We start from the raw sequence: 19,654 nt of genomic DNA, 5'->3' as shown, positions 1-19,654 counted from the left end.
CACAGAGCAAGAGCAACATCTTCGTCCTATGTGATTGGCTGACATGTGAGTAAAATATCTATGGGTGAAGTGTACGAAGTAATCTTACTGGGTGGTTGTCACAATACCGAGAGAAAAAACTACAACCCCCTAGCTGTGTGACACAAGGGTGTGTTTGATATGTTTCACAGACTGAACCGACAACTCGGAGCCGTGTGTGTTTCCCGTTTCCCAGACAGGTAGGGAGACCTTACCGGGCTGTGATGGCATATATCTGCAACACACAGCGTCCGAGGCACCCATGTTAGATTCCCCACCTCCTCTGCGCCTGCTCTGTCATGAAACTGAAGCATATATATATGCGCCTCATCAAAACTAGCCTGAGCTGAAAAGTGTCCGTACAGTCAACGGCTGAAACCGTTGTAGCCTAGCATAGCATCCGGTGAGTTGGCCATTTATACGAGGACCTAAAAATTATGTGAAAGTGTAGTTATCACAGTAATATCGCGCGCCGCGGTGAACTAGCGTTTTAGTGGGAGTTGATATTTTGATAAAGAGAGGAAGAAAAATGGTCCACGGCGGTTTACAAGCGCGTTTTTGTTAGCCTGCGAATGTTAGCTTAGTAGCAGCCTGGCTAACTGGAGCGCAGGACCGACACACCGCGGCAAAGGTGGGTGGAGTTAAGGAAGGAGAGGAAGGAAACTGGCAGCTTGTCACATTACAAGCCTTGTGATTTTTTAAAACTTTATTATCTGTGTGTCATAATTTGGGTCAGCTTAAATCAAACTTCATCTATATTGTCGTCTAGGGCTACACTGGAAGGGATGCACATTGTCCACACGAGTCATGACGTTCGAAAACTTGAAGCTTCACTCTTCAAAAACTTGTCCCGCCCAGTTTTGTATGCAGTGTAGTTGTGTTTTAGTTCTTGGGGTAATAGCTTTTCAAAGTGTACATGTAGGTGATTGAACTGAGAAATAGGGATGTGTTTTTACACTGTATTTCCTTTTCTAAGTAGATTTATATTACACACCAAACTGCCAGTGTGCAAATGCAGGGCTCTGTTGGTTATATGGCTTTTGAAAGCAAGGATGACTCAACAACTTCCTAACAAGGATCAATGTCTCTTAACACTAACTCAAGGAATCGTCATGGCAGTGTGATAGTTTAATGACATGCATGCATACAACATAGCATAAGTTAAGTTTGATAGGCATATTTATCAGTTTGCTGGATTTATTGGGCTGATAGTCTTTGTCAAGTCATTGTGGACATTACGGTCATTAACTACCACTTCCCATAGACAACCAAACCTTGTAATGGGTGACGGTTGGCTGTGATTCACTGGTAATGTGACTGTCATTTGATTAATGTGTCATCATGCACAAGCATTCATTGCTCTGCACATGCATTAGGCACCCAGTACACAAGATACACGATTTGTTTGTTTTGTGTGTTTAAAAAAAAAAAACAATCAACATGTCTAACAACTCTTTGGGCAAATCTTGGAGGCATAGAAGAGAGTTGCCAATAATGCCCTCTTTTGTGTCTAGTCTGTGAGTGCTAGAGAGGTGGAGCAGCAGTTTCTAATCCCGACAGAGGCTGTGAGACACAAATGGCCTGGAAGTTAATAAGTAGTTTCAGTGCAGTGAGTTTCAGTCACTGTTTCATTGTTGTTTGACAACAAAAACAGAAAAACACATTAAAGAGAACAGTTTTATTGTGAGTTGGCCTCAGATGTACTGTGAGTGCAGAGAATGAGTGTAGAGAATCAAATGGATATCCAGCTGACAGTAGGCGGAGTGCAAATATGACACAATGATGTCAGTTGTTTACAGCAGTTCGACAACAATTTTCGAATTCACACATTGACCGTATGTGGTCCAATCGTGCACCAGGTTATGATCGAGCCTCATTAATGTAAAGCCTTATACACACATTTCCTCTGTCCCAATTACATGGTTATTTAAAGGACAATCACAAAGAGGGCACATTTTGTCTATAATGCTGCAAAGTGTGTAGTAGCATTTTATATCTGATGTCAGTTACACTGAGCTGGCCTTCGAGTCTGACATTGTTCTTGTGATGTTCACACACTGTTGTCGTCTTTAACAACTCTGCAACACTACGTCCCCCAATCTGTTAAAGACCAGCTTTATGTGTGGACCTGCCAAGTAACAGACACAAGGAGCGTAACATGAACACACCACGTGCAGCAATAATTAGAATTACACACTGCTGATTTTATTTTTCTTAATTTTGTACCAAACCTTTTAACATCAGAGAATAATGGTATTACCACTATTTATAACAGGCCATAGTGATGACTGGCTACATGAGTTCAGTGAGTCAGCTGTAATCTCATTTGAGGTGAAATTGTAGGTGATACATGATCTGATTTATTACTTTAGGTGGTGGGGTTGTCATTTTTTTGATGAGAATATAAACAAACCACACACCTCGAAGATGCAACATGGATGCTGACTCTTACCCTTTTAAAACCATCTTTGGTAGCAGAGGAACTTTAAATTGGCTCTTTTAATAGTTTTTTTTTGCATTTTACATTTCCCACAATTAAATGACAAACAGAACAGAAATTATGTCATGTGGTATTATTGCCTCATTCCCACATTGAACTTTCAGGTGCTTGAAAGTTGAAACTGATATAGGCTACCATTATGGTTTTACACTATCTATGAAATGGTCTGTTGCCCCATGTGAATTAAAAAAGTGATTAAAAAAAACAAAAAAAAAACACATTTAGTTATTGAGGTTAGAAAACACAGGATGTACACACCCTGACGAACAACACTTTTTGTGTTCCTTGTCGTCCAGTATAGATTTGTGTAAATTTGAAGCCATGGAGGGCGACTCAGAGGCAGCCAGTGAGCGAATTCTGCTGGAGCCTTACAAGTACTTGTTGCAACTTCCAGGTGAGTCTTTGAGAGCAGGAAGAGGTGAAGACATACAGATATGAAACTGAGAGATCATCAAAATCCATGTTGCTGAGTCCCTGTTAGTCAGACCACGTCATGGTGGAATGACATGATGTAATTACTAAAATGATAAAGCTCTGTAATGTAGACATAATACTGAGAAATTAAAGAGCTTGAAATGAAAGTTAATTCAGTGCATCATTTGTAACATGTAGTTCTGTGTTTAACTAAAATACACTTTGTTTCTCAACTCCAGTCATGACAACCGACTAAAGTAGAGCTTTGATCTTAAATCTGTATTTTGACAGCAGCATAAGGTTTCACTATGTTAAAGATATTATGTTGTCAGGGTTGAAGTTGTATGGTTTTCATTTTAACATTTCACCATAAAAACTGTAGTAGTTTCAACATCACTAAACCTGATAATAATAATACAAATAGAATTATTACATTTAATATGTAGAAAGGAATTTTAATAGCCAACAATCAGCTTGTTTAACATCCCAGTATTTTTTTTTACTGCTGTCAGGATACCATCTTTATTTGTTTACTCAGTTCTGACTGGTCACCCTTTGTCAGTGGAAGAGTGACTGACCTGAAAGCACAATTTCATTTGGGTAAATAGGACAAGTCCATGGAGTGTGATAATGTTTCCTCTGTAGCTCTGTAGTTGTGCCATTCAGGCTCATAAAACATGATCATTTTAAAGTCTTACAACAGGTATTTTAGTCATTCATCCAGGATCTTAAATCTGTTTTTGTCATGCTTAAGCGATACTTTTACTTTCCTCTGTAATGTTTACACAGGATGACCCATGTCTTTAGGCCAGAATTGATTTTTATATTGCAACTATCGTTGCTGTGGAGGATGCAATTCAATTGCAGAATATCGTTTCCCCTTTCATTTGCATATTACAGTACGTATGTCTGTGATTATTAAAATGATTGAGCTTTTGCTTTCCACTCTCCCCTCAGGAAAGCAGGTGAGGACAAAACTCTCTCAGGCGTTTAACCACTGGCTCAATGTTCCAGAGGACAAACTGCAGGTGAGAAATCTGCCATTTCAAGCCTCTAACACTCAGAGCCGTCCAGCGTTTATTGTTGCAGATGGGCACAGCAAGGTGAAATGATTCCATGCTCACCCCAAGCAGGCAATTTATTTTGTAATTTAGCCAGGCTGTTTTGTCAGTATGAGTTGTTCCTATGAATGTAAATGTAAAACTTGAGTGTATTAGCTCAGAGCATCCATGATTCATCACTGTGGCTGAGGATCAAATCAAATGAATGAAAAAGGTGGAATAGCAAGTTCAACAGAAATGTCGCCTTTTCTATCTTTGTTTCATTTACAATGTATAAAAATGCATCTTTTCTACTGATGATTTCAAACATTGAATTTACTTGCAGTTATGTGTAATTGGTGCTTCGGGGGCTGTTAGACGGTAATTCAATGTGGGTTTGCAAACATTAGTGGTGCCATTTCCTTTAAATCCTGTCAAAAGATAAACAATTTTTAGAAATGATTGTAAGTGATTAAAAAAGCTCTGGTGTTGCTCTGTGAGTGGCTGTTAGAGAACACGCCGGCACATCAGAAGTTTTGGGGTTCAGGAGTTTTGTTGAAGTGATGTGTAGCTGTGTCAGATCAGGTCCTCTTCTGTTGTGGCGTTTTTTCAGTATTTCACCATTTTAATGATGCTGTCCCCACCTCCAGAACAGCACACGGAGTAGGCTACCTATTAAACTGGAATAAGAATAGGGATCAATTTACATAAAATTGCAGCCTCAGACTGAATGAAATGTCAAAATGCTTGTCTTTTTATATTGACAAAAAAGTCACTAATTGAGCCACTAATGCATTTTGTATTTTTAAATCCTAAAGCATTAGTTTTGTGGTTATTCAAAGCATCACAGTGATGACGTCCTGCCCACTGTGGATCTATTCAGAACACTCTATTGTTATTTATTCTCAGTTTTGAAAAGGCCCTTTCTGACAGGGTAGCTTATATCTTCTATTTCATTTCAAGGATGTTGCACATGAATAATAATTTTATTTGACATCATTAAGACTATTTCTTAAGATTATGTTAAAACAAAGTAAAACAATGGGAAAGTTAAAACAGTGCTCTCAGACAATGCAGTCATTGGCTACAATAAAATAAAACTAAGAACTATACAACAGAGCCACAGTAAAGTCAGATTATTATTAATTATTATTATTAAGTTTTCAGTAATTTAAAAGATAAGGCTAAAAAGGTTGTTTTAAAAAAAAATCTGATACAGTAACTATACATTTTGATAAAAACATTATAGGATTCCCACTTACATTTACAGCGAGTTGTAGACAGGATCATACATGTGAATAATTACTGTATTGTTTTGTGTAGGAATCTGCCCGACAACAGGTGCAGAAAGATAAATGAGAAGATGAACTAATCTCACTATAAATACATATTGCTGCTACAGTGTGTATGGCTTTAATTACAGTTTTTCTCGATTGCTAAGACACATTTCTCGAAAGCTGCTCTCCTTTTCCCTAAACTGTGAACACAAACCCCAATTTTCAAGCTACATTCACAAAACCTCAGACTCTTCTTGCAAAACCAAACTTTCACCTCAAAACAGTTCAATCTGTGCCCAAAACTGAACTATGTTGTCAAATCGTGCCCCGAGTCAATCAAAATTAAAAACACTACTGAGCAGTCACTAAACACTACCTAGAAAAATAGAAAACACAACGCTCAGGACATGAAGCTGTAGAAATACATGTTTATTGTTCACTCTAGGCTAAATGCATGTTGCAAAACAAAAAACCTGTGCATTTAGCACTTCTCTCCTTCCCTTTCCTTCACCCTCCTCCCTCCCTCCCCACATCCATTTCATCACCTTTTCCTTCCTCCTTCTTTTTTCTTCCCAGTTCATCCCTCTTTCCCTCATCCTCTCTTCCTTCACCCTGTCGTCTCTCATCTTCTCCTCCTCCTCTCCTCCTCCTCTCCCTTCATAAATGCATGTTGCAAAATAGAAATCTTGTGCATTTAGCACTTGTATACAGTAAACCTACGTAAAAATAAAGTACAAAAATATACAAATGAGAAGTGCATTACTCAGCCACAGCATAATTTCTCCGTTCCTGGTCAGACCACAGGACTTCATCCTGAACTGGCTTATATAGTAGGCAATGTTCCCTCACATCATTGGACACAAGTGTGATCAATTTTGAGTTGTTGTGTTCAACCGATGAAACTTGTGCTTTAGTTGTGTTTGACTTTTGCCACCTGTGCTCAGCATTATGCAACACAGGTGCATCACAATGAAAATGTGTTGGCAAGATGTGTCTAAACAGGTGAAAAGTGCTGATGGTTTTGCCAAAAGAGTGACTGATTCAATCAGTGGGTTCAAGCAACTGAGAATTTGGTTCAGACAATAGGGTTTAGTGTTTTAGCAATTGAGAAAAACTGTAATCCACTACATTCTTCATTGTCATCAATTTCTATGTCCTGCTTTGGTGCTTTTTCTCCTTTTAAATATTTACCTTTTCCACGTCAAGGACAAGAATCTATTTCAATAGACTCTGCCAATACTCCCATCAGTGCAAATAAATCTGCTTGTATAAGGTATAGCCTAGTCTCTGTTAAAATAAGTTTCTGGTGAGAGACAGGGGTGTTGTGTTTCTGGAAGGAGTTGAAGCAAGTTAAAGAACTGAATTCAGGTGTCATTAAAAACTATGTTCAGTTTGATACCAAGTCTTTAAAGCTCTGTGTTATTTTGTGCCATAGTCACAGTATATATTAGTACATCATGGATCCTCTTAGTCGATAATAGACTTTTTTATGATATTGGGATGTCTATAGGTCTTATTTTACACTTATCTGGTGTTTTATTTAACGATCTGATTGAGCCACATATATGAGGATATATTTGTGGTCTCTGAATAATGGCTGTGTGCATTTGCTGTGAACGCTTTGATGCTAATGGTATATAGGAACTTATAACACATTTTTTTTTAAAGATGAGGAAATCTTGCTTAAAGGGATAGTTCACCGAAAATTCAAATTTCACTCATTATCTACTCACCCTCATGTCGACTAAGGGCTGGGAGAAGTTTCAGAGTCCTTCGTGCCTTCTCTGAGTTACAGCGGGGCTCCGTGCAGCACTGCATGTCACTGTTGATGTCCTCTTTATGAGTGAAATTTGAATTTTGGGTGAACTATCCCTTTAATACAATATGTGGCTTTTAAAATCAGTTTTACTTCATGCATTAAAATGAAACGGGTGATGTTAGTTAATGGTCTTACTATACACTATATTCCAGCAGGACCAGAGGAATTGTAGTGACAAGGAAACATTTGAAAGCATTCAGGGGTTATTTATTTTGTATTGAAGCTATACTGCACGCACATTAATCTCCAGTGAGGGACTACTGCTTTCTCAGCTTCCTGCGTTCCTGATTAGTATGATTCACCTGATCTACACCTCCACTCATCTTATTACCATGGTGTAATATATTCTTGGAGGCTGCCTGCCTGACTACATGGTAATAGACACATTGAAGCCCCTATACAGATAACAGGGACAGGGTGAATGAATTTACTGCATTTTCTCAGCCATATTCATTTTAAGTGAACGGTTCAAGACTTATTGGTGTTATTGAACAGGACACTTACCACTGACCTTTTCTTACATGATTGCATTAGCATTGTAGTGACTTCATAGTAGTGACCTATCCACTGATGAAGATTCACAGATTTATCTGGACATAACTTTCACAGTGCAGCATGTGAAGTGCAGTGTCTGTCAGGTCTTGGTCGCTGTTCAACAGGTTTCTCTTTGTCCTGAATATTTCAGAGTCCCTTTGCTTTGGTCACTTTCTCTTCTAGTGTGCAGTCAACCCGCCCCCCTGTGGGTTGTATGTATTCAAATAAGCAAATTCAGTTTGCAAAATTAAAAAGGATCGACTTGATATTCAGAGTGGCTTTTTTTTAAACATTTACATGTAGCTGCATGTCTTCACTCAAGTGCTGACATTTTCAATTCAGGAGTGCATGTGCTCCTTGAGGCTACAACGACGCGTTACTCTGGAGTTTTGACTGATCGGTTTTTGATGTCGTTCTGTTGCCTACATTCATATGTAGATTGTTTCCAAATCTACTTTTGTTCTCCTGATAATTCCACCTCAGACAGAATTTCCTTGTTATTGTACAGCAGGTAGTTGAGGTTTAATCTACCTCACATATCAAAGAACTGCCCCCCCTCTCCTCCTCTGCGTAGCAGCTCTGTAAACTCCTGCTGAACCCATCATGCAGACTGAGAGCACTCCTCTCATCATCATTAGCACGCTGCTGCCAAGAAGTCGCCGCCATGGAAACAGCCATGCCTTCAGATAGATGGAGGCAGCGACAGTAGCACACTGTCTCATTCATTTGGCTGTGCATTTTTTATCAAGCCCCATATTGTGCTCCTGACTGTGCTGTGTAGTACGGCGCAGGTGGAGGTTTGGGAAATTCCCCTGTAGACATCAGTTGCCTTGCAACCTTTAGCTGCCCGTCTTCCTCTTGTTCTCTCTGACAATGTGGAAAGGTTAGCTTCTATTTACTGTCTTCTGTCTTTTATTTTAACAACATGTGTCATTCATGTGAATATCTGCTGCCTGGAGCTCAGAGCTTCTTGTAGGCTGTAAAGTGACTGCTGCAGAGTCAGACTATAATGTAGCTGCCTCCATGGGCAAATAACTAGGATGAGGGTGGCAGGCTGGCGAATTAAATATGATGTGTGGCAACTCATAACTGCTGGACAGTGTAATAAGGTCAAATTCCTGCCATCAAATCTGTAAAGTGGTGGAGGATTAGCATCACATGGAGCAGATAAGAAGTTGTGACAGTAGCAGATTGTATTGTAGTAAAGGCTGAATCAAACTAGACAGTACATTTGTATGGTATTGGATTTCCCTCAGGAAAATTGTTAAGCTGTTGTAGTGAACCTGATGTCACATTAGTTAGTTCATAATGGTCTAAGCCAGAGGTCTTAAGGGGGGTCCGCGGAGGTGCTGCACGGGGGTCGTGGAATTTTTTTGGTTGAGTAGTATTTCTTTTAGTATCCACATTTGTTCCAAATAAAAACGTCAATTTGAAAAGCTTGTCTGCATGATAATCATGCAGTTGACAGACAATGTTGATATTGGCATTGGTATCAGTTAACAAGGTTCGTTTATAAATGGCAGAGGGATGGCCCCACTACTCACTCTACCTGTAGATGTTTAAAATAAAAACATGAATATAGGAACCTGTGTATTATTTGAATAGCTTAGTATTTAACGCACAATAACAAGGTATGTTGTTTATACATGGCACTAGGTCCAGTTTAATATAAAACACAATTTTATACAATATAATAGGGGGTCCCTGCTCCATCTCTCCATCAGTTTGGCGGCCCTTTGCCTGAAAAATGTTGAAGACCCCTGGTCTAAGCAGAAAACACACTTGTTAAATGCACGACCCTTGTTGTATGAAATGATTCCTCTGTTTTTTTCCCTCTAAATATTAATATTTTGTTTCCTAAAATGTTTTTCTTTTTATGTTGACAGCACAGGTGGTGTTTGTTTTCAGTGAACTGACCTGTCTCCACTACAAAACCCCATAATGTCAGTCAATTAGGTAGTAGCTCCATCCAGTGTTGGCCAGTACACAACAGTTGACAAGCATAAAGAGGACATCAACAGGGCATCAACAAATGACATTTTTTTTTAAAAACACATCCAGAACATAAATCCCAGATTAAGGTTATGATCTGGTTTCCTGAGTGTTTACAAAAAGTGGTGGGACATCTGTCATGTTTAGTTTTATTTGCTCACTGAAGCTGCTCTGTGAGATGAATGAGACAGCAGTTTTGAATGACACAGTCCAGTAGGCGTGCTGTGTGATCACGTGGGAGGACGTATTAAACCCTTGGCCTGACTACAGCAGTCCTCCCGCCTGACTCTGGTGTTTGCGTGCGTGTGCGGCGGTTAAACTCTCCTTTGGTCCGTCTAACTGAGACAGGCTTATACACGTACATAACTGACTTGTCTGTTCCAGAGTTGTTTCCCCTCATTATATTGGACTCAGTGCACTCGTTTGTTGTGAAGGAGTCTCTGCATTCTTAATGGATCACTGATTGTAGCTTTGGCAAACAGAGAGAGTTTCTGTGTCAATAACCTCTGGTGATAATCAATGAAGTCTTGCGAAGCAGTGAAGGCACTCGGCACTTAAACAGCAGCATTATACAGCAACAGGCGGACTAATTAGATTCCTTGGAGAAGCCAGACACAAAGTCCAAAAAAAAGCTTGAAAGCTGCCGGAGCCTGTGTTTGGGTTTGATAGGTGTTGCTGTGATCTGAGAGTGTTGTTGATGTGAATTTCAAATCTTGCCTTGATTGTGCCCTTGTTCTTCTTATCCCGGCAGGAAATTGTAATTCACAAGCGTGACTGTTTGTCTCTTTGCAGTAAACCTGTAAACCCAGAGACTGTGTTTTTGTCTACATAATATCCCGCCTTCTCACTTATGTGTGTACTCATGGTAGCCAACAACCCCCCCGCCCCCCTTTCTCTTGTGAGTGCCTCACTGAGGTTGCAGGGTGAGCGAGTGTCGGGACCCTGCCGAGGGAAAGGTTGTGTTTGGCGGATGAACTGCTCAACCCAGCCCAGCCTTGGCCATCTGCCTGACCCACTGAGCCTCTCTTTGTGCTCCCTAGCCCCTTTCATTACCAGGCCACACCACTTGTCTTTTAAATCAGCACAGCCACTCCAGCAGGGCCGCGCTGCCAGCCCAGGACAGCAGACACCTGATGGCTGCCCCCGGCTGTTTTGCGTCAAACACGGGCCCGAGACGAAGCCATTTTTGGTTATCAGATTTTAAGATGGCAAACAGCGGCTGTGGGCTCCACTGATGAAGGATTACTGCAGTGATCTGACATTAGTTGAGCAAGAAAAGTCTCTATCTCTACCACATGTTTTTTTTTGCACAATACCCATGACTCACCACAACAGCACATGTGTGTCATGGTTGATAATAGCTCGTATTGTATGAAAGCTGCTGCAGTCTGTCGGTAGGTTTAGGTTAAGTCCTCACTCAGCCCTCGTCATTCTGTCTTCAGAGGAGGTGAAAGTGCACTCGGCCCTGCGGCATCATGTGACTGCATTTCCTCTGAACTCATCAAGCCACCGTTGCTCTCTCTCTGGCACAACAGACGGGTTTTAGAGCAAAGCAGACATAACTGAGCATGTGCTTGGTTTGTTTCTGATGAGGAGCCACTGGTGGAACAAGCGTGTAGACATGGCACCCTCTGCTGTATGCAAGTTGTAATGCATAATTTACACAGAGCTCCTGAGAACCTGTTAGCTTCTCTCTCACTAATTAATGACAATGGGAAGTAAGTTTCTTTCCTCTAGTACTGGTAATCATGGCAGTGATTTGGGCATGTTACTTTTAAAAGGTAATTAATTATAGTTTCTTGTTACTTTCTCCAAAAAGTAACTGTGTTAGTAACTGAATTACTACATTGTAAAAGTAACTAATTACCAGGAAGTAACTGTTGTGTTTCTTTTTTATAAAATGCTCAAATATGTCAAATTACTTGGATGCCAAGTAACTGTTTATCTGAAACTAACCAACTCACTCAGTATTCTGTGCGGAGGAATACCGAGTGTGTTGGTTAGATCCAGATAAACAGTTTTTTTCCGACTAGTTTATGGACTGAAAAAAAAGCGTATATAACGTACACTTAAATGGTTGTATTTTACTTTGTGATGGGACTTCTTGAGTGAAGTAACGGTGAAATAACGGGAGAAACCGTAACTTTTTTTCACTACTCGTTACTGAAAAAAGTAGCGCCATTAGTCCCATCACTGGCAGTGTAAGTATATAGCCTTTAAAGCTTTTTATTAATTGATGTCATTGTCATTGTGTCATGTTCAGGTGATCATCGAGGTGACGGAGATGCTGCACAACGCCAGCTTGCTCATAGATGACATTGAGGACAGCTCCAAGCTGCGGCGAGGCTTCCCCGTGGCCCACAGCATCTACGGTATTCCCTCCGTTATCAACTCTGCCAACTATGTTTATTTCTTGGGTTTGGAGAAAATGTTGACCTTGGAGCATCCCGAGGCCGTCAAGGTATTTACCCGGCAGCTGCTGGAGCTGCACCGAGGCCAGGGCTTGGACATTCACTGGAGGGACAACTACGTCTGTCCCACCGAGGAGCAGTACCGCAACATGGTGCTGAAGAAAACCGGCGGGCTCTTTGGCCTGGCCGTGGGCCTGATGCAGCTCTTCTCCGACTGGAAACAGGACCTGAAACCCCTCCTGGACACACTGGGTCTCTTCTTCCAGATCCGAGACGACTACGCCAACCTCTGTTGTCTCGAGTACAACGAGAACAAAAGCTTCTGCGAGGACCTGACTGAAGGCAAGTTCTCGTTTGTCACCATTCACGCCATATGGTCGCGACCGGAGAGCACCCAGGTGCAGAGCATCCTGAGGCAGCGCACGGAGAACGTAGACATCAAACGATACTGTGTGGACTATTTGGAGAAGACGGGCTCGTTCGCCTACACTCGCCAGACTCTTCGGGATCTAGAGTCGGAGGCCTACCGTCTCATCACGAGCTTGGGGGGAAACCCTCAACTGGAGAACCTGATCAAACTCCTCAGCGAAATGCACATAAAGGCCGAGGCCAAAGCAGAGACAAGCACCGAGCCCCACTCCATCCAAAACCTCTGACCTCATCCACCGCTCACCCAGCTGCACACTCTTACTAACACCGAGGCTTTACACACAACACGTACAGATGTGCACATTCCCTCAAAAGGATAACACGCACACTGCATGTAACTCTCACAAAGCACTTTGAGGCACAATACATCATTAAACGTGAATACTTGAATTGTGGTAGACAGCTTTCAGCGTTCAGCAGCTGTGATGCAGCAAAGCAGCTCCAAACGTCGCCTTTATCTTCTGTGTGCTGGATGGCTTCCTTCAAATGTTGCTTAAACAAAGTACACATCTCTGTATCCAGGTGTATCTGTGCAGTCAGTGGAGGAAATCAATTAAAACAGAGTGGAAAATGTAAATTAGTTCTGGTTTTAGCTTTGCGTTTTCAGAAAAATGAAAAATAACAAGATGGCAAAAAAAACAAAAAAGCTTAAAAGCCTTCCTTTTGATGTGTGATACGGTGCATACAAATTGTTTTTCATGTTTTGCCGCTACATTGAAATGTATTATTTTATCCAGGGCTGTTATTTCTGAAGTCCCTATTTAAAATAAGATGTGGATGTCTGTCTCGAGTGTGCAATGTGTGATTTGTGGATCCTTAATCATTAAGCTGCCAGAGTGCCAATCCTGCAGAAGAGACCTCTGCAACTCACTCGTCCACTTGTTACGTAACATGCTTGTATTATATGCAAAGCAGTGCTTACGTTGTTTATGTTCACTTGTATCCAAAAAGCTGCATTGATGCTGCGGCTTGTTGCAGACGGTGTTTCCATCTGGTTCAGAATCAGCCCAGTTCGTCATGTTGACAATATGTTATTTGGCTGAGTCAGTTTTGATATTTGGAGGTGGACGCTGTGCTGCCCTTTTGAACTTTTTGGGAGTTATTGAATAAAAAAAAACCTTTACTGATAACCTGTGGGCTTGACTAACATCTGAAATAAATCTCTACATCTGCCTGTTGCAAAGCTGGTGTGGCTGTCGTTGTTTTGAAATGAACATGTGTAACATTTAGGGAGGGGTGGACTCTCTTCTCCAGGGATGAGCAGCACCATCTACTGAGCACATGGGTGTAACTGACAATCAAGACGTGACTAACACAAAGTTGTTTGTGTGTGAGTTTTTCTGCCTTTTCTTTTTCTTGTTTTTTTTTTTTTACTATAGTAACTTGCATCTTCCTGCTATGGACCTCTGGTGTCTTATTGAGGCTCACGCTCCCAAATTTACCCGACGCATCCACGCACGGCTCCACCATCACAAAACATTGAGTCATCATTGTCCACAGTATATGAAAGCATCAGCTCCTATTGCACCAGAGCTCTGTGTGTGATACTTTTGCAACTGCATTCTGATCAGCACAGGCGGCGAGGCGAGGCGAGGCTGATGCAAGTTATTACAGAATTGCCTGCCATGTGTTTTGTCTTGAAGAACCTTGACTGAATACTCACAGGGTGGTTGCTATGGATGTGGATGGCGTTTTTCACAGCGACTTTGGTCTAAAATACAGGGCACCAGTCATCTAAATCCGTTATTATCTTCCGCTTCTGTTAATACCATTGTGAGTTTTTTCCTCAGCTGCTGAAAAGAGGCGCAGCCCTGCGGACAGAGGCTATCTGTCCCAGACAGCCCTGTTGACTCACTGAGGCTCCTGCTCTTGACAGCCTGCAATTCAATTAATTGTGTGTCTGTTGGATTGAATTGTGCTTCCTTTCAAAACACATCTATTCATCAAAATGTCAAATTCTTGAAAATCTGCAGGACCGGTTCCTTTACTAATTTTCCATCTAAGCAGCCACAAGTGCAAGGGAAATGCGATGCAAATGCATTTGTGATTTGATAAACAGCGAGAGACGTATGAAGTGGCTTTTGCAGAGCTGACTTAAGTCCATCACAATAATCAAAGCCTCTCACGGTTCTCATTTCTTCTCTCCCACTCTCTAGGTTGACTAGATTGATTTTCTCCACCCACAGTGTCTGAGTTCTGTTTGAGAGCAAAACAGAATAGCTTTTGTGTGAAGAGCGACATGGCTCACTCACTGTCTCCCTCATCCTCTGCAAGCTTTGGATTATTTATCGCTGGGCTGCGCTTTACACATTTGTGTTTCTTGGTAGCACTCCAGTGGATATTTCATAAATATTCTCGTGGCATCAACAAAAATTGCTGTGAATGGAAGTAGACGTGTGTGTTTACACACCTTCACTGATTTCTGTGATGCTGCTGATCAGAAGCGTCACTCTCTAGAGTCGCATACATTTTTTAAAACTGTACTTATTTGGGTAAAGTTTTCTTTGCCTGCTGTTTTTTATTTTTTTTCCAGGTGCACCTTGTTTGACAGATGTACAGTTTTACACATTTATACCTCAACAGCTGTGAGAAGAAACACAGGCCTTTACTGTAGGGATGCTGAGACGCTCCACTGGAGCAAATGGCAGGACATTTTATTGATCTACAAGAGTCTCTGAAGAAAACCAGCAGCAGAACCCCTCCATGGTTTCACAGTGACTTTAACTGGTCTATGTATTGAACCATGTTCCAGGAAAGACGTATTAAAGGGCAGAATCACCAATTTGCTCTCAGCTACGTCTACAGATACAACCACAGGTTATAGTCCTTGGCTTTGTCCGTTCATTCCTGCTGATGAAATAAGGTCACAACTTTATACACTTGGATGTTCTGAAACAGCTGCACACTTGGCAGGGAGCGTTTTCAGTCCCAGACGTGGTGCACCGGTATGGGTGACATTAGGATGCTCTTGGCTCATCGCTCTCTCTCTCTGTCTTTTCACAGCATTTGTTGAAAATCAGAATGTATCATCCTTTAATACGATTTGACGCCCGGGCTTCATGAAAAGCTCCATTCACTTCACAGTATTCGTAGCAGTGTGGTTATCAGATTCATGTCAGTGTTCGCAGAACAACACGTTCTCATGCATAATTCTGCCGACACTCAGGTATCTGTAAAAAACCTCGCTGCGCCCTCTCGTCCCACTGGGGATAAAGAGGAATAACAAAGTACTCACTCGACTCCACCTGCGATCGCCGAGTCCTTCATGTCTTCTGACTGGGAACTGATTAAAGGGACACTCCAGCAATTTTACACTTTTGCACTATTCATCATGTGAGATGCTTTGCTGATATGGTCTGTTTAAAAGTCAGAGTATGGGAAATGTAGGATCCAGTGTTTCTGGAGCCTGACCCATAAAAGTGTCATCCTCTGCTGCGTGTTATTTAAAAAAAATACATTTGTCTTCCAACTTTGTGCGAGTGTAAGAATAAATTGCTGGAGTGATCCTTGAACGTTGAACTCAGGGCAACTGGATTCACTTCGATGACATCATGACATTTCCTGTATTCATGGCGTTTCATCAGGTTACACCGGATGACTGAGTGGTTTCCAAGATTCTCATCACCAGCCCCGATGAGCTAATTCATGATCCTCTTAAGACAGAATAATTGTCAATAATGGTTTGGTAATGACTGAGCTAATTATCTCTCGCAAATAGTATCATAGTAAATCTGCCACGATGCTGCAGCAGGGGTCAAGTGAGCTTATGAAACTCCATGATTCACTCAGTGGTTGCATCACTTTGTCAAAGACGCGTGTAATTATCTGCACAGCCTAATAGCCGAACCTTCTTCCGAATGCATCTTGTAACCGAGCCACAATGTCACACATTTCGCAGCTGTGTTCTGCAAATGTTTGGAGGAAGAGAAAAAAAAAAGAAAAGAAGTGACAGACACAACCTCACCAGCCCGAGAAAGTGTAGCTGCATAGAAATGAGAGTGAGCGAGCTGTGGGTGCGATTTCAGATTGGGAATGAAAATGTTGCCCCATTAGGGCATAGTTGTTTGTCTAATAATATCCCCTCATTCCTGTGAATCAGAATCAGACAGAAATACTCGTTTTGGATGCTGGGTGCCATGAATAAATGATTTCCTCCTCGTTTTACTGCACACAGGAGGAGGAGGAGGAGGAGGAAGGGGGATGGGGGGGTTGATGGAGATGAGGTGGCTGATTGACAGCAATGTGTAATGCTCAGTGAGGAGAGTTTGTTTGAATGAGTATGCAGATGCACGCCACTCAGCAGACTGTAAGCTCCTCTTTCTAAGATCTCAGACAGCTTTGCCTCAACTCAATCTGCTGCATCTTCACTTTGAAGCCACAGGTACGTTTTAATTTGATCCATAATATACTGTGTGCTGTTGTTGCTCTAAAATAAGATGCTGTTATTACACATGCCCTCATTAGTGGCACATGATCCATGAAGCGACACACTGCACAAACCATTCGGAGTAGAACTAAGCACCCCAGGGGATGGGGAGAGGTTACATGGTGCTACATTCAGGAAGCTAAATATATCTAGGATGACAAAGTGAGGTGATGCTGATCTTTATTGTATTTACAGTAAGCTGCAGCCCACCAGGAGGCTGCTGGCACCACAGGATTCAAATGAGAGCGCAGGCCAGTCAGCAAATAAACAAAAGAAGTTGAAATGGCTTGCTGGGAATAAACAGTTGAAAAGTGTAAATGTAAAAATAGTTGGTGACAGTGAAGCTGAAACAGGTGGAATAAGCTGAATTATAGATGAACAGTTGAAATGAGTCGAGTATTTACAGGAGGCGTTTGAAACAAATGACCTAAATATTCATACACTCTGTCGTTGTGATACTTATAAATGGAATTAAAGTAAAAACAAATGTATCCCCTTTTCAGCTAATGACCCCTGGAGCACCCCCAAGGACCCCTGGGGGTCCCCGAACCCCACTTTGTGAACCAGAATGTAGGCTTAGGTTATACACTGCCCGTCCAAAAAAAAAAGTCACCACTTGGATTTAACTAAGATAATAGGTGAGAGCCTCCCATTGGATAATTACTGCATGGATGATAATGGTTCAGCTGGCAACAACTTATTTTACCCTGACTGAAATATTGGCATGCATACGGCAAATAAAACATTTAAGGAGATAACAGAGACAACTAAATTGAGTTAAGAACTGGCCAACGCATTATTAAAAACTGTAAGGATAGTGGGGAAGCATCGTCTTCAAGGAAGAAATATGGTCCAATGGTCCAGACCTTAACCCCATTGAGAATCTTTGAAAAATTAATGAAACTGGACGGAAATAAATGTTGTGACATTGCAGAAGCTTATTGAAACGATGACACAGCAAATGCATGCCGTAATCAAAGATAAAGGCTATTATTTTACCCATGTTATATGCCTTTTAGATTATTTATTTATTACTTTATTATTATTTTATTTGTTTTTATATGTAATGTTATGTCTTATGTAAGATGTTGTGTCTTTATTTCTGATGCTTTTATTTATTACCCTGTACTTTGGTGTTGCTCAACAAATAAAGTTGGATTGGATTGGATAAAGGCGGCCCAACAAAATGTTAGAGTGTGTGACTCTTTTTTTGGACAGGCAGTGTATATGTACAAAAGAAACAGGTAATGTACAAACAATGTTTACAACTGAATTTTACATGAGGTGTAAACAAAACCCAGTTAATAATCAGTTGATATTTGACACACGGTGAGAGAGTTGTTGATGATAAAGAGCCACACATACACACACACACACATACACACATACATCCACTCTTCGTCTGGGCTGTGATGAGGTATCGGACAGAAAAAAAGACTCCACACACTCAAGTGAAATGAAGTGTCTGTCATGACGAAAAATAGGACTCAAATTTGTAACGTCAACACACAGTCTCACATTCAATCTGCAAACGCGAGACGATGATGAGTTTGGGGAAGAGGTGAGGCTCGAGATGAAAAGAATTTCATAAATACAATTAACTGGAGCGGCCAACTTCCCTCTCTTTTCTCCGAGCGCTGCTTGTCACAGGTTAAACGGATGATTGCACTTTCGTGGCAAAATATTAATAGAGTGAAAATAAGTCAGTGGTTCAGAGAATTGTAGTCTTGTCGTCTCTTAGAAAAATATTATTACACACTCACACATGCGAGGAGAACACTCGAGGGCACAGACTGTTCAACATGTGTAGGGTCTGTTTACATCACACGTGTGGATGAATCAGATGTTCTGGGTCTGTGTGACACAAGTGGAGGCTTTTCATTTTGTTTAGGCGACTTGTCGACGTTTTCCAGTTCTGCTTCTTTTAGTCTTTTAAGCATCTACGCAAATATTGATCTCAGAGAGAGCAAAGGAATTATTTTCACACTGTCTAACTCTTACTTAGACCAACACAAGGCTTTTCCCTTCAAACATGAAGCAGTTCCTTCTGCAATCAATAAAACACATTAAACAATCTGCACGGTGTTTTACTTTTTAAGTGCATATTGGCAGGAGATTAAATATAAAAGTAATAATAAATTTCCTATTATAATTAATGGCTGCAGTTTGTAAGTAAACATGTTGCAATTTGTCTCGGAGGTGGATTCAGTGGATGTGATCTGGGTGTGAGAGAGAACAGGCTCCAGTGAAGGAGGCAGATTTGGAGCATAAAAAAAAAGCAAATAATTTAAACATTTTACATCAGTGAGTGACAACATCCCTAGAGCGTTTATCAAAGTTTACACAAATCCAATAACTTCATCTCCTAAAGAAGCCACTAGAGCAGAAATGAGAAGCGGGCTTTTCTTCCCCCCCTCATCCGCGTGTTATTTCCACGCTTCTCTCGGCTCACAATGAAGGGCTTGGAGCCAAATCAGCGGGGAAAGGCTGATGGGGTGAAAAACGCCGTGCTTATCTATGTAGGAGAGTGGAACGGTTGCGGATGTGACTTTGTTATCATGCAGCTCACTGAAAGAGAGCAGGCGAAAAGTAGAGGAAGAGGAGGGAGAGAGATCCACGCTCCAATGTCAGGTTAATTGCAGGAATAGATTTTTTTGGCAGGTAGGATGTTCCCTAAAGGAAATAAACGACTTGTATTATCCCCCATTAGTAAAATATCCAGCTCCATCTTTCATTATTTACATAAAAATAAACAGCGAGGCAATCCAATCCTCCAGACTGGGCATCAATCACA

At 41.2% G+C, this 19,654-nt stretch overlaps 1 protein-coding gene across 6 annotated transcripts; it reads left to right on the top strand.

The window, feature by feature from the left end:
* The first annotated feature begins 189 nt into the window (after positions 1 to 189).
* On the top strand, positions 190 to 13,590 carry ggps1 (geranylgeranyl diphosphate synthase 1). 6 transcript variants are annotated; one of them, XM_083988112.1, is made up of 4 exons: positions 190 to 218; positions 2,815 to 2,912; positions 3,890 to 3,960; positions 11,858 to 13,590. In XM_083988112.1, the coding sequence occupies exons 2-4, from the start codon at positions 2,840 to 2,842 to the stop codon at positions 12,659 to 12,661; spliced, it is 948 nt and encodes a 315-aa protein (XP_083844238.1). In that variant the 5' UTR covers positions 190 to 218; positions 2,815 to 2,839; the 3' UTR covers positions 12,662 to 13,590. The 6 variants fall into 6 exon arrangements, with proteins under 6 accessions (XP_083844238.1, XP_083844237.1, XP_083844234.1 ...); XM_083988111.1 differs by lacking the exon at positions 190 to 218 and adding an exon at positions 320 to 421 and having other exon boundaries at positions 2,820 to 2,912; XM_083988108.1 differs by lacking the exon at positions 190 to 218 and adding an exon at positions 356 to 649 and having other exon boundaries at positions 2,820 to 2,912.
* Positions 13,591 to 19,654: the final 6,064 nt, after the last annotated feature.

Source organism: Trachurus trachurus (genome assembly GCF_905171665.1).
Source record: "Trachurus trachurus genome assembly, chromosome: 15".
NCBI lineage: Eukaryota > Metazoa > Chordata > Actinopteri > Carangiformes > Carangidae > Trachurus > Trachurus trachurus.
Note: the sequence above shows the minus strand (reverse complement) of the source record. Positions and strands in the feature narration are given on the sequence as shown.

Excerpts from the sequence above, each read along its gene's own strand:
- ggps1 (XM_083988112.1), top strand. The coding sequence starts at position 2,840 with ATGGAGGGCGACTCAGAGGCAGCCAGTGAGCGAATTCTGCTGGAGCCT. Across the intron at positions 2,913-3,889 it reads GTACTTGTTGCAACTTCCAG|GAAAGCAGGTGAGGACAAAA; the intron begins GTGAGTCTTTGA and ends CTCTCCCCTCAG. Across the intron at positions 3,961-11,857 it reads TTCCAGAGGACAAACTGCAG|GTGATCATCGAGGTGACGGA; the intron begins GTGAGAAATCTG and ends TGTCATGTTCAG.